This window comes from Carassius gibelio, chromosome A3 (assembly GCF_023724105.1).
Source record: "Carassius gibelio isolate Cgi1373 ecotype wild population from Czech Republic chromosome A3, carGib1.2-hapl.c, whole genome shotgun sequence".
Classification (NCBI taxonomy): Eukaryota; Metazoa; Chordata; class Actinopteri; order Cypriniformes; family Cyprinidae; genus Carassius; species Carassius gibelio.
The window spans coordinates 20,865,742-20,879,665 of NC_068373.1; the positions used below are offsets into that span (position 1 = coordinate 20,865,742).

The window sequence follows — 13,924 nt, forward strand, 5'->3', positions numbered from 1 at the left end:
TTAAGTTCTGAAGCAAATACATAAAACATAAATGTAGCCTAGAGTCAAAATGCCCTTTACAGTATGTAAAGTTCAAATAGTTACTTCATGCTGGCAATCAAGTTTGTCCATTTAATATGTAAAAAAGAATCTTTGTCTGAATATTTTACATTTTTTTGTCATCTCCATTGTAGGTGTGACCAGGGCAACTCAGGCTTCAGTGGAAAAATCTGCAGAGGTGTGTTTATGGCAGGAATCAGGATCTAGGGGATATATATAAGTTCAGAGTCAGCAGTTCAATCAGAAAGATGATGTTCTGGACACTAAGTTTCGTTTTTGTGATCAATGTCCTGACCAAAGGTAAATGCCTTCATCTTTATATCTTGTTCTTTATAAAATCTGTTACTTGCTTCTGACAAAATTAATTAAAATAATTAAAAAAACAATACAAAAACACAATGTAGTACTATTTTTTTTTTACCAATTCTATTATTTATATTTATTATTACTTTTATGATCTGTGTATCTGTAGATGCTATAATTATAGACCAGATGCTAAAATTAATTTCATGTGGTGCTTAAAATACATTAATTGTGCCAATTTCTAAATTATTCTGGAGAAAGGTTTTCTCAAATAGGTATTTTTTTATTTTATTGGACATTACAGTATTTTTATTGCATATGAGATTACAAAGATAAGTAGGTAGATAATAATAAGATAATGACTCTCACATGTACCCCAGCTACTTGATGGATTTGGTAAATATGAGTAGTCTTTTTTTTTTAATTTGATCTTGTGACATCTCCTCCAGGGTGTGACTGCCAATCTTTAGGTAAATATCCTTTCATTACTAGATCATAAACTTTACTGAGTAACATCTTAACCTTTTTCTGAGATTGTCAGTGTAATGATCCTTTCCGTCCCTTGTTAAAAGCATGTGGCAGTGCACCTCTCAATACAAAAATTGTGGGGGGAACGAATGCGTCTGCCGGCGCTTGGCCATGGCAAGCCAGCCTTCACCAGTATGGGAGACATTTCTGTGGTGGATCACTCATCAACAGTGATTGGGTTCTGTCAGCAGCTCACTGCTTTCAAAGGTACTCACATAAACACCTTTAACAACATGTTCCCTTCACCTTGATGGATATGACTGTGAACTTGGTCATTGTTCTCTTTTAAAGCAGTTCCAGTCTTTCAGCCTATACCGTGTATCTGGGTCGGCAGAGTCAAGAACTATTCAATCAACACGAGTTGTCCAGAAACGTCTCTCAAATCATACTTCATCCAGAATACAACCACCTTCTTAATGACAATGACATGGCTCTGCTGCGTCTCTCCTCACCTGTGTCCTTCAGTAATTACATCCAACCAGTCTGTCTGGCGGCAGAGGGAAGCACATTCAACAGTGACACGATGTGGGTCACAGGTTGGGGACATGTTAATTCAGGCGGTAAGAAGCTACATTTTTATGCTTGCCACCTGGTGCCAGACACTTGAAATCTAAATCGGGGCATGTCTATAAAATATACATCATACATTTTTTAAGGTTGCTTTTATGGCCAGGTAAAAACATCATATATATTTGACCTAGTGAGCAGCACTCCTATTCCCATCTCTGTGTCAACTTCCTGGCAAAAATTTCCAAATACTAATAAATACTTATCAATTCGCCAAATTTAATTAATTCCTCTTTTGCAAATTTAAACAATAGTTGACTTTGGGAATTGGAATATCATAGTATTACTATCATACTGTTACCATTTGTGCCATATAGATTTGTATTGACAAGAATGTATTGGTAATGTCTACTCAGCACCACACCAGTGGACACGTACTGCAAATTAAAACACTGGAGATTGCCAAGCCCTATTGCACACCTGAAATATTTGTAAACATCAGATGCATTTAATGAAACCACATTAATTGTTTAAATCAGTGTTATTTTTGTATAATTGAATAATTTTTGTAGTTTTTATTATTCTATTAAATTAGTTGTTATTTTTAGAAGTTTTAGTAATTTGTAGTAAGTTTTTTGTTTTTGAAATATGTTAACATAGTTTAAATGCATGTTTATCCACTGATTTTATTCAAGACAAAAATATATATATATTTTTTTTTTTTACATCCAGAATTTAAAAGATTTGGGTTTTGTTAAAGTTGTAACACATAAGCATATGATCTCCCAAACATTATTATTACTCTTATGAGACATTTGCTGAGAATCCATGGCAGAGTTATTATATTCAACTAAAGCTAATTGTATTACTTTAAATAAAATAGTTACCCGAAATAATATAACATTTATTTCATTTTTATTTAGTTCAAATTGAAAATGGAAGTAAAAGCTACACAGTTTTAAAAAAATAAATGTTTTGGATTCTTTTTTTAAATTATAAAGATCAGTATAGTAATCAAATCTCTGCCTTTCGCAGAATCCCTTCCTTCACCTCAAATCCTACAGGAGGTGGATGTTCCCGTAGTTGGAAACAGTAAATGTAACTGCCTTTATAAAGGATCAATAACAGACAACATGATGTGCGCTGGACCATTGGAAGGTGGAAAAGATTCTTGTCAGGTACTTTTTAATACAATAATAACATTTTATACATACTAATATATATTGTTTTATTGTATATATATATATATATATATATATATATATATATTCTCTTTAACTGTACAGGGTGACTCGGGAGGACCACTGGCCATTAAACAGGGCTCTAATTGGATCCAGGCTGGCGTTGTGAGTTTCGGTCAGGGTTGTGCTCTGCCTAATTTTCCTGGCGTATACGCCAGAGTGTCTAAGTACCAGAACTGGATCAGTCAGCATGTTGGCTTGAATAATACGGGTTTCATCCGTTTTAACTCCACTACTCCTGTTAACAATGAGACTTGTCCTACTCAGCGTATGTATCTTAATATCACTATGACAAAGCAAAATGAAATTGTCCATCATTGAAATGGTCTTACAGCTTCCTTACACTTCCCTTTAGCTGCCATTTACATTGACCTCTCCTCCCGTCTCGCTTTTCTCTCCAGCGACATTGTGTGGAGGTTCTGCAGGTTCATGGCCATGGATGGCCAGTGTAACTTATAACAATAAACGGATGTGTGTAGGAACTTTGGTCTCTGACCAATTCGTCATGACCTCTGCTAGCTGCGTTGCCAGGTAATAATTTAAGGAAAACATAATTTTATATGAAATCAGTTACTGAAATACTGACAACTTGTGCCCTCACATTCAGCATCTCATTTTTCAGATTAACTGATATGAATGGATTGGCAGTCATCCTCAACGTTGTCCAGTGGGACTGCTCCAGCATCACAGTGCAAGCTGATGTGACAAATGTCTTTTTTGACGATGTTTTAGGCAATGGTGTAGCACTCCTGCAACTGTCTTATCCATTTAATCAAGTTGGAAATTTAGTGGTTGACATGTTTGGTCCAAGCTTTGGCCCTGGTACTCAATGTTCAGTAATTGGTTGGAGCCCAGCAGAAGTTATGTGTGAGTTTATATAACAATTTGTTCAGACTTTCTTTGTCAATACATTTAATGACATCTAAAGTTTGTTTGTTTCTAATCTGTTTTTCTTCCATCATAAGCATTTCTACCTTTTCGGGAATTCCAGACCACCATTGTAAACTGCGATCTTTCAGGCAACACAGGCATCAACATCTGCACAGAGCGTTTGAACGTTCAGCAGGTATTTGCAGAGTCTTTTTCAGTCCTTCAGGCTTGTCATTTGGTTTCTCAAACTGAAACAGATTCGAGTTACACTACAATTTTGCTGCTTCCTAGAAATGTACCGCTGTATGTTTAGCATGACGTTTGTAACAGTCTTTCTGGCACACTCTCATTTAGGATGATGACGGCAGTCCTCTGCTGTGTAGATGGGACGGCATGTGGGTTCAGACTGGTATTCTGTCCATTTCCCCAGACAGTCAGACAAGCCCAAACTCCACAGCACAGATCAACAGCACAGTCTTCATCCAGATCTCTCCCTTCTCCTTCTTCCTGACTAACACTCTCTACAACGTCCCATCTATTCTGGGTGGGGCTGAGTCATTCTCGCCCCTCTCTCTCACCTACATCCTCCTGCTCTCTCTCCCAGCCCTCCTCCAGGCCTTTTACTGAAGAGGCCATCTGTCACTTGATCAATGAATAAACATATGCAGTACATTATAGGCTATTCTGTCACGAAAACAAATTCCTCGTATGTGTAAACATACCTGGCAATAAAGCTCATTCTGATTCTGATTCTGATTATTTGCTCTAGTATTAGACATAGTGAAAGGAGTGAACATATTTCCTTATGAAATTAATTCCATGTGAAGCCATTAAACTCAGGGAACTCACATGTAACAGATGCCATGCCGCACACAAAACCATAAAACAATAAAACAGATCTGGAGAAGAAATCTTCAAAGAGAGCAAACAACACCGACCCCTTCCTCCCTCTCCTCTCCCCTCCCTGCCTCTGACTCTCACTCTTCTCCCCCAAAAACAATAATATCCAAATGCCATGTTATATCTTGTGAATATATTGTTTTATTGTCTCTACTGTGAAACTGAGACCATTTTACCAATCACACAGTCACTTGTATTGTGAGAAATATTGAAAGCCTTTGTAGAATTGTGTTCTGAGGAAGGGGTGTGTTTATCTCTAAGCCAGGTGTGACACTGGGGACATGAGAACCTAACAAGCCAAAGGGTCTTTATGTTTTTTACAACTGATTTGAAGATTTCTTTGTTTTTCTTATTTGGGTATATAAGGGGAGTGATAAAAATATTGCTGGGTGATTCTGTAGCTATACTATGTATTTTCCTGAAGTCGGGTCTTTTACTCCTAGAATTATCTTTGAGAATTTGATGTGTTGTTTTAATTTGATATCGTTGAATTGACTAATTGGCATAATACATATTTACCTGACTGATAATAAATTGTTGTATTTGATTTATTCTGATCTCTTATGAATATTCTCTTCTTTTCAAATATTTCAATTATTACACAACCAATATCTGTGATCATCTTTTGATAGAAATATTACCCAAATTTAATGATCACGTGAAATTGGAGTCAGATTGAACACGGAGCTAGACTAAAACTCAAACTAATTCCTGATAAATTCAGAAGCGCAAGTAAAAAGAATAAATGCACATTAAACCTTCGACCAGGCCGCTGGATTCCGCTTTTTGGGCTGTCGGGTGGATTCTTACACTACCCTTAAAGATAAAAAAAAAAAAAAAAAACATTCTGAGTGTATGACAGACTGTCTAACTGAATATTTTTATTTTTTGTTTATTTTTTGTTTTTTTTCTTAATCCAATCCATGCCCTCCTAAAACGTCTCATTCAAACACACCCCACATGTCTACATCATTATGTGGAAATATTTGCGTAATCCCCCTCAAATGTTCATGCTAAGAAAGAAGACGTGGTTTCAGTAACCACAGTTAGTGTTGAAGTAGTCATGTCACGGAGATGCTGTGTGTATCTAGGTGAAAGCTAAAGCACTTTATTTGGCCTTCCGAAAGTAGAGGCATTAGGAATTTTTAAGATAACCTACAACAGAACAGCAACGCATTTTATGGATGACTGTTTTGTGAACCTAGGAGAGGAGGTCATTCTGACTTTGCTACGACAATCTGGCGCTTCTGAATTAGCTACTGTACGTATTTGTTTTTAGTTTAAGTATTTGCTATTGACCGTTCAATTAAAGAGTTTTGCTTGTTGTGTGTGTGTGTGAGTGTGTGTGCATGCTGTGTGTGTGAAAGAGAGACGGTTTGGAGCAAGAGTCTGCACAGTAGTGTCGTGAGGTGGTGCTGGGGTATCAAACTCTTTTTGAGCTTTGATCCTGAGTTTGTGAAGCGCGTGCACATGAATGTGTGACATCACTGGCGAACAGCCAATCACGGGCCTTGCAACACAAAGCATGTTTGATTTACTTCTCACAAGAGACCTAGCGAGATTCAAAACTAAAGATAAAAGGTTTTGCCAAATGTTTAGAGATTAAAGAATATGACCAATTTAAATGTAATATGAAACATGAAAGAGGAAAAATAAAATAAATTATCTTGCTGTATCAGTGCAGTCACAAGTGAAACTTGTTAAGTTTATACATTTGAAAATATTTAGCGATAGAGACTCGAGCATGTAAGTTCACATGCATTAAAATAGAGTTATCTATTGATACTGCAGCTTATTTATATTACATGATCTGTATACATTGATATCCATTTAAAATAAATTATTTATAATGACTGTTTAACTAAAATTGCTTGTGTGTAATGGATTAATAATAATACGAATCATATAATAACTATATAAATCATAGAAAATAACTGGTAGCACTTTATTTTACAGTCCTGTTCCTCATGTACATACTATGTACTTATTATAGTAATTACAATAACTATTTGATAACTAGGTACTAACCCTGAACCTACCCCTAAACCTAACCCTACCCCATGTAGTTACCTTGTGTTACCAGAACTTTTTTAGATAAATACACTGTAAGTACACTATAAGTACATGTTAGTACACGTACTGTAAAATAAAGTGCAACCAAATAACTTAAGTCATTTTCATTAAAGCCAGAATTATTATTATTATTATTGTTTTATTTTTTATTTTTTTTTATTAATGACCATTCATTTGGACCCAATGAAAATGGGGGAGTGACTTTATATGTCCCTTTTCTCTGATGGTTTTGATGCCCCGGAACAGGTTAGCGTGGAGTGTAAGTTACTATGGCAATGAGCGCAGCTAAAAGCCAAGCCACTTACATGGTACCTTAAACTAGGGCTGGGCGGTTTTAATTCGATTTCCGATTTTTTTCCGATTTCCCCCCCTACAAATTTTGCTTTTATTTAATCAAAAGTAGGGCTGCTCCGATCACGATAGGCTGATCGTTAATGCGCATCTCGTCAGTAAAGCCGGTTTTCTAATCAGCGGTAAATTCCCTCAGGTGCCTGATTTCACATCGAGCAGCTGTTACTACACAGAGCCGTTTGTTAACTGAGAAGATGCGCAAATAAACGCTGAAAATGAAGTGGATTTGCGCATCTTCTCAGTTATGGCTCCTTGTAGTAACAGCTGCTCTATGTGAAATCACGCACCTGAGGGAATTTACCGCCGATTAGAAAACCGGCTTTACTGACAAGATGTGCATAACGATCGGCCGATCGTGATCGGAGCAGCCCTAATCAAAAGCAAGACAAATGTAACCCCCATTTTCACATTCGGCTGGTGCTGGTGCTGCTGCTTTTGACTGCGATGGGCTTTAAGCCGCGTGGGGTCTCTTGCTCCACGTCTGTCGCAGCAAACCCATTCTAGTTCCAGACAACAGATGATTTTATTCCTTTCTTGGGAACAAACTTCCAACTCTCACTGGTAACCATGTTGTCGCTTGCTGTTTCGTGTGTGCTATGATGTTGTTGTTGTCGCTTACCATACTGCCATGTGAAACTAACGCTACGGAAGCTCCGGGGAGCCAAAAATGCGCCATTACACAAAAACTCGATTTACTTATTTTTTAAATCGCCTGTAACAAAAAATTCAAATTAATTCATTTAATCGATTTTTCGCCCAGGCCTACCTTAAACCCAGTATTGGTGCAAACTAAACAGAAACTTACCTGGCTAGCCAGTTAATCCAGCTTCATAGCACAGGCCCCTGATCCCAATCAAGCATCAAGACAACAACAGTCACATGTTCATTTTTCATATGGGTTAAGAGGTTACATGACAGAATAATCTAAGTGAAATCTTTCGAGACTAACACTTCCTACAAAGTTTCTGGTTGGGCCGGTGTCATTCCTTATGCCTCATTCTTGCATGACTGTCTTCTGACATTTGTCTCTCAATAACCTGACATGCATAGGGGCAGAGAATGGACTGCAGAATTTTTAAGTGTACATTATAGAAGCAATTTGCTCTTGTATTAGAAATTTAGAGTTTAATAAATTAATTCCTTTTTCAAGATGGCCGCCGATGACAGAGAGGCACGGCATGTTATCAAACAAAGGATTAAACCTGAGATTAACACCACTATGGATGGCAAGACTATGAACTGTTAAGCTTCCTTTCTGTCTAACTGAAGACTGTGCCTCAGGATGACATTATCCTGATGGCTGTAAATCACTTTGGATCAGAGTGGATTGAACACTCCAAGAAGGTCCTGTTTGAACTGTGTCCTGGCACAGGGCAGCATTGTGTGGCTCACAAACGGCAACTGAAAGATGTGAACAATGTTAAGAGTAGTCTTAAACTACTGAATGAGGAGGGTGAGAATGTTCCTCACTTTGTGTCCTATCACTTTTAATAGTCTCGATGTCTCTTGCCTGGTTAATAAGAGTTGGCATCCATGAAAAATACTATGAGTAAGCAGTCGACTGAATGTGAGAACCTTTGTGGAATAACTACAGACATTATTAAACGACCAAGTGTGATTGATCATCCCAGTGCCAGCAAGGGGAATGCAGCCACAACCATGGCCAGTGAAGAGGCACAGCTCCATGGACCAAGTCACAGGGAGCCTGCACCCAGACTCTCTACCTTGCCCGTCATTGAGGAGACAGCTGGGGAATGAGGTAGCGATGTCACCTGCATGGAGCCGTATATTAAAGCATTGCAAGCACAAGCAATGCTATGGAAAACTATCTACTGCTGCAGTACAGATCAAGAATAGTACGAATCCTCCCAGAGAGAAGAAGACCTATGGAATAGTTGGAACTGGTTCAGTGTAGAACATACATTCAGTGACAACTAAGCAGATGAGTGTGTTCGTGGCAAAGCTTTCTCCCGACCTAGACTCTGGTTAGATATTTAAAAGGACAACTTTCCAGAGATGTGACTTGTCAGAAGATTGGCTCGGAGTATACTCGCTACAGCTCCTTCAAAGTTACAGCTGAATGCAAGGAAGTAGCAGAGATGTATGCACCGCAGATGTGGCTAGAAGGGACCTATGTAAGGTTGCTTCTATGAGAATCGCAAGCCTAGGGCTCCGGTAGAGGGCTGCGGTAGGGGCAGGTATTAAAGCACCACTTGATGTAGAGATGGGTGCGTCTGAGTCAAGGGCGTCCCATGCATGTTAAACAATGATAAACTGCTATGAGAGTTGTGTCTTATAACTCCCGCGGTCTGCAGCTTGGACAGGATGCTGGATGCACTATTATTGGCAAACCTTTTGAGAATGCTGATGTGGTGTGTTTGCAAGACACTTTTTTAGCTATTCAAGCTATTTTAGCTATTCAAGATCTGGATAAACTTAACTCCATGATTTCCATGGAGAAGGGGACCATATTCATGTTCATAAATGTAAAGGGTCTACCTGAGCTTGTTTGTAGTGACAGCCATAAACCAGGTGAGATACTGGACTAGGCAAGGCTCACAGAAGATGACCTGCAAAGTTACCGACTGATGTGAACTTGAGAAATTTTGAGTTACCTGTTGATGCAGTTATGTGTGTGGATAGCAGATGTAAGAATGTAAGTCACGATAATGACCTATGTGCAATGTATGATAGAATTGTGAACTGTTTAGTTGATGGAGGTGAACCACTAAGAAGTAAAGTGGGTAAACAAAATATTGTAAGACCAGGGTGGAATGAATATGTCCATGATGTTCATATGGAGGCAACAGATGCATTTAGAAGATGGTCCTTAGCAGGCAAACCTAGGCATGGCCCAGTCTGTGAGCACAAGGTAGGGTCTAATGCAAGGTTCAAATATGCTGTGCGTTTTATGAAAGAAATGAGCAGACGGAGGCCAAACTCCATGGCAAGAAAGCTACAAACTAATAATGTTTATGAGTTCTGGAAGGAGGTGAAAGTGGTTAACAACAGCAAGATGCCACTGCCTTCTTGTATTGATGGTATTACTGAACATGAAAACATTGCAGAGCGATGGAGGAGACACTATGAGAACATTTTTAACTGTGTGAGGAGTGACGTCTAAAATAAGTGAGATACCTTACAGTGATGGTGTAGTGCAGGCTGGAGGAAGTATGTTATGCTATTGACAAACTTAAAATAAACAAAGCCTGTCGGTGGGATAGAATAACAGCAGACCATCTGAAATATGCTAGTCAAAGTATTTCAGTTTTACTTGTGCTATGCTTTTCTTGGTTAATGAAGCACGGCATACTTCCTGGATCCATTTTATCTGTCTTGTTAGTACCTGTAGTTTAAACTAAGACTAGTAAATTAACGAGTATCGATATCTATCTATAACTATATCCTTTTGCACTTGCAAGTGTACTATCCAAGGTACTAGAGGGGATACTTATGGATAGGCTTGCAGATATACAGTGTCAACAGATAATCAGTTTGGTTTTAACAACAAGCGTGGAACTGATCTGTGTATTTATGCACTTAAAGAAATTGTCCATAGGAATAGATCAGTTTTTATGTGTTTCCTGGATGCGTCAAATGCTTTTGATCGTATCACTCATGGGAAACTGTTTGGTAAACTACATGAGCGTGGTGTCCCCTCTTACCTAATCAGGATACTGCAGTTCTGGTACTCTCACCAATCTTCACTTTCAAAGCACAACACAACTGGTGGTCCCAACCCCATTTATAAGGCTAGAAATCACACTTATTAAACCTGACAGGGCACACCTGTGAAGTGAAGACCATTTCAGGTGACTACCTCTTGAAGCTCATCAAGAGAACGTGTGCAAAGCAGTCATCAAAGTAAAAGGTGGCTACTTTGAAGAACCTACAATATGACATATTTTCAGTTGTTTCACACTTTTTTGTTATGTATATAATTCCACGTGTTAATTCATAGTTTTGATGCCTTCAGTGTGAATCTACAATTTTCATAGTCATGAAAATAAAGAAAACTCTTTGAATGAGAAGGTGTGTCCAAACTTTTGGTCTGTACTGTATATATACATCATTTTTGTGTGTGTGTGTGTTTTGTTGTCTCTATGGACCTATGTGTCTTGAATAAAAGTTGATTGATTGATAATTCAATATATTAATTCATAAATCAAATGTTTATTGAATTGTATTCATTAAATGAAATATTTAATTTAATAAAAAGTTAATAAAATAAGAAATGACTGAATAAAATAAATAAAATATTACAAATAATCTACAAGAACTCTCCAAATAATCTCCAAAAAAGTAGCCTACTTTGTAAGGCTTTTTCTCTGTCATTTCCCCAAACATACCAATCCAAAAATATAACACTAGAGGGCATTGTAACTAAACCTAACATTGCATACATTTCTGTCAGCACAAACATATTAAATATAGGCTACCAAAATACAGAAGGATTGTATGAATATAGGCATGTATAAATGCCTATATATTGTCATTTATATATGGTCTATATATGGTTTATATATGGTAATTTAAGTCATAATGGTTTCTAGCTAATTTTTTTATTACATGTTGATTCAATTGCTTCATGTTAATGCAATATATATATATATATATATATATATATATATTATATATATTATAAAATACAATATATACAGCTTCGTGGTAGAACGATGTTTCTAACCAAATTAATTATTAGGTTTAATAAAATTAAATAAATCTCCTGATAACTGAACACCCTAGTAAGCTAGACTGGGAAAGCAGGAACGATATAATGGTATGTATCATCGGTCTCTGTAAATGTTTCAAACGTTGCAACAGCTGTGTGTTCCCAAAACAAACTACTAATGTTAGCGTTTTTCCTTACTAATTGATTTTATATGTTTTCTATTTCATTCTGTGCAATACTGATACTACTACTAAAGTTACTACTACTACTGCTCGTAATGAAAGGCCACATATATTAAATCCACACTAACATAACGTTACACACACACACACACACACACACACACATAAAGAGTTTTGTCAGAATTTTTTACACTTAAATCTAAGCTTTCTCTAAACATACAGTAAAATCAATTAGTAAAATGTTTATTTTCTGAAAAAAAAAGTAATAACAATCAAACACTAATTCAAGATACAAAATCAAGCTTATTTTTCCATAATATCTACTTCTGTGTAATGAAATCTAGTGGGATCCATCTGGGGTCAGGCTGTTCCTGTGTGGGCTCTTTCCCTCCCGCTGCCTGCAGTCATCATCATCTCTGTGGGGCTCTATATGATTTTCCTTGCGACTGTGCTGTGGTGTCATCACTGTCTCAAGGTACTTCAGCATCACTTCCTCTTTCAGAGGAAGCTTTGCAAAACATTTCTGTGAGCCAATTGCTGAACAATCTGAGTCAGTATTTGTGGCTGTTGCTAAACATTAAGCCCAGTAAGACCCATTATAGTAAGTTCTTGTTTTCTCGGATGTAGCTTGATTTATCACAGGTTCCTTGTTCTCTAACGCAATTTAAATCTCACTTCCCGCTGTATTCAGTTCTCTCTTTTGAGTAATTTTAGAATTGTGTAACAGCTCTCTGACTTTGCAGGCCAAGTGTGATCGTCAGTGTTCAGACTGCTGCGTGAGTTTCTCTCCTTGCGAGTGCTGTTTAGTGTGTGCCCAGTCATGTGACTGCCGTCCACCATCTCTGCGATCCTCTCTGGACTATTCATGCCCTTCCCCTAATGTAAGTCACAGGACGAATGTCTCTTCCTGCTTAAAGCTGGATACCCACTGTATGATTTTTGACATGATTTTGCCACTAAGAACTAATTTCAGGAATTGTGCATTTTTATTTTCTTTATTTTTTATTTTTTGCTGCTGATAAATGTGTAACTAATCTTAACATTATGATGGATGATATTAACAATTTTTTAAAATTATTTTTATACTAAACAGTCCACAAACTCCAAATGGCATGCCTATAAATATGAATAGAACTAATATAGAGCTGTTTGTGAGTTTCTCTTTGGCATTATTGTATCATGGAAATTTGTATACAATTTTTTTTTTTTTGGGGGGGGGGGGGGTATTTATTTATATAAAATTATTTAGAATTTTTATATAAATATGTGCTATTTTTGTAAATGGGTGGTTTTAAAATGAATCAAAGATTTTCATGAAGCTTTGTTTAAAATATAGTTATTATCTTTCAAGCATTGATGGTGAGATAAAACATTCACTTTTACATTGTTTGTAGGATTGTCTTGGATTTTCTGCTTTGTTTATTTTACTGTATGCACTTGCAAAAATGTTCAGTTTATTTGTTGGACTTTTCTACACTTTTCTATAAAGGCTTTCTATTTTCTATTTTCATGTAGCTCTTGCTGATTATAGCGATTATGTAGATAAGATATTTGAGAGATGAAAGGTCCTGACAGAAGATCTAATGACAGTAGATCCCTTTTCTGAGGACAGAAATCTGGTGGGTAGAGGAGATTTATAAAGGATTGCATGGAGTAACACCAGAGAACATCATGCAGAACTTTAATTCAGATTATTGCAGTCATCTATACACCAGACTCCCTTTGCATCATTATTTAACAGCGATGTATTTATGTATACTATAATTCATGCATGTAGCAACAACAATAATAATCATGTACTTTGTCTATGGCAGTCACTGCTTTTCTTTTTAATCTTTCTTTGCTGCATGAATGTCACATCGCCCTTCTCCGCTTGCATTGTGGGTTTGCCTGCTACTAAGATTAGCCAAACCCAAGGAATGTCAAAGGTCACTCCATCTGAATAAATACAGGTCATCTGGCACTGGACGGGTTTCACAGACTATCCAGACCTCCTCTGCCTCCATTTAGGGAGTATCTCTTGCTCACTTCATCCAAATACACAGTAGAAATGTGCATGCTGTTTTCATTTAATCTGTAGTACAAAGTGTAAATTGCAGAAATACAGTACTTTCGAAATGTATAATAAGATTATATTCTGTCAGTTTAACTTTTTTTAATATGCTTTTATTTGATTTATTTGGTTATTTTCAACTGTTGCATTATTTCATTCAGTTGTTTTTATCAAATATTAATATTATTAATACTACTACTAATAA

The 13,924-nt window shown here is 36.9% G+C and overlaps 1 protein-coding gene across 1 annotated transcript; it reads left to right on the forward strand.

Annotated features, from left to right (window-relative positions):
- Positions 1 to 216: 216 nt before the first annotated feature.
- LOC127951787 (prostasin-like) lies at positions 217 to 4,870 on the forward strand. The gene is made up of 10 exons (XM_052549826.1): positions 217 to 339; positions 792 to 812; positions 915 to 1,077; positions 1,162 to 1,430; positions 2,413 to 2,555; positions 2,664 to 2,886; positions 3,020 to 3,149; positions 3,241 to 3,485; positions 3,584 to 3,684; positions 3,843 to 4,870. Exons 1-10 carry the CDS (start codon positions 288 to 290, stop codon positions 4,113 to 4,115), a joined length of 1,620 nt encoding a protein of 539 aa, XP_052405786.1. The 5' UTR covers positions 217 to 287; the 3' UTR covers positions 4,116 to 4,870.
- The last annotated feature ends 9,054 nt before the right edge of the window (positions 4,871 to 13,924 follow it).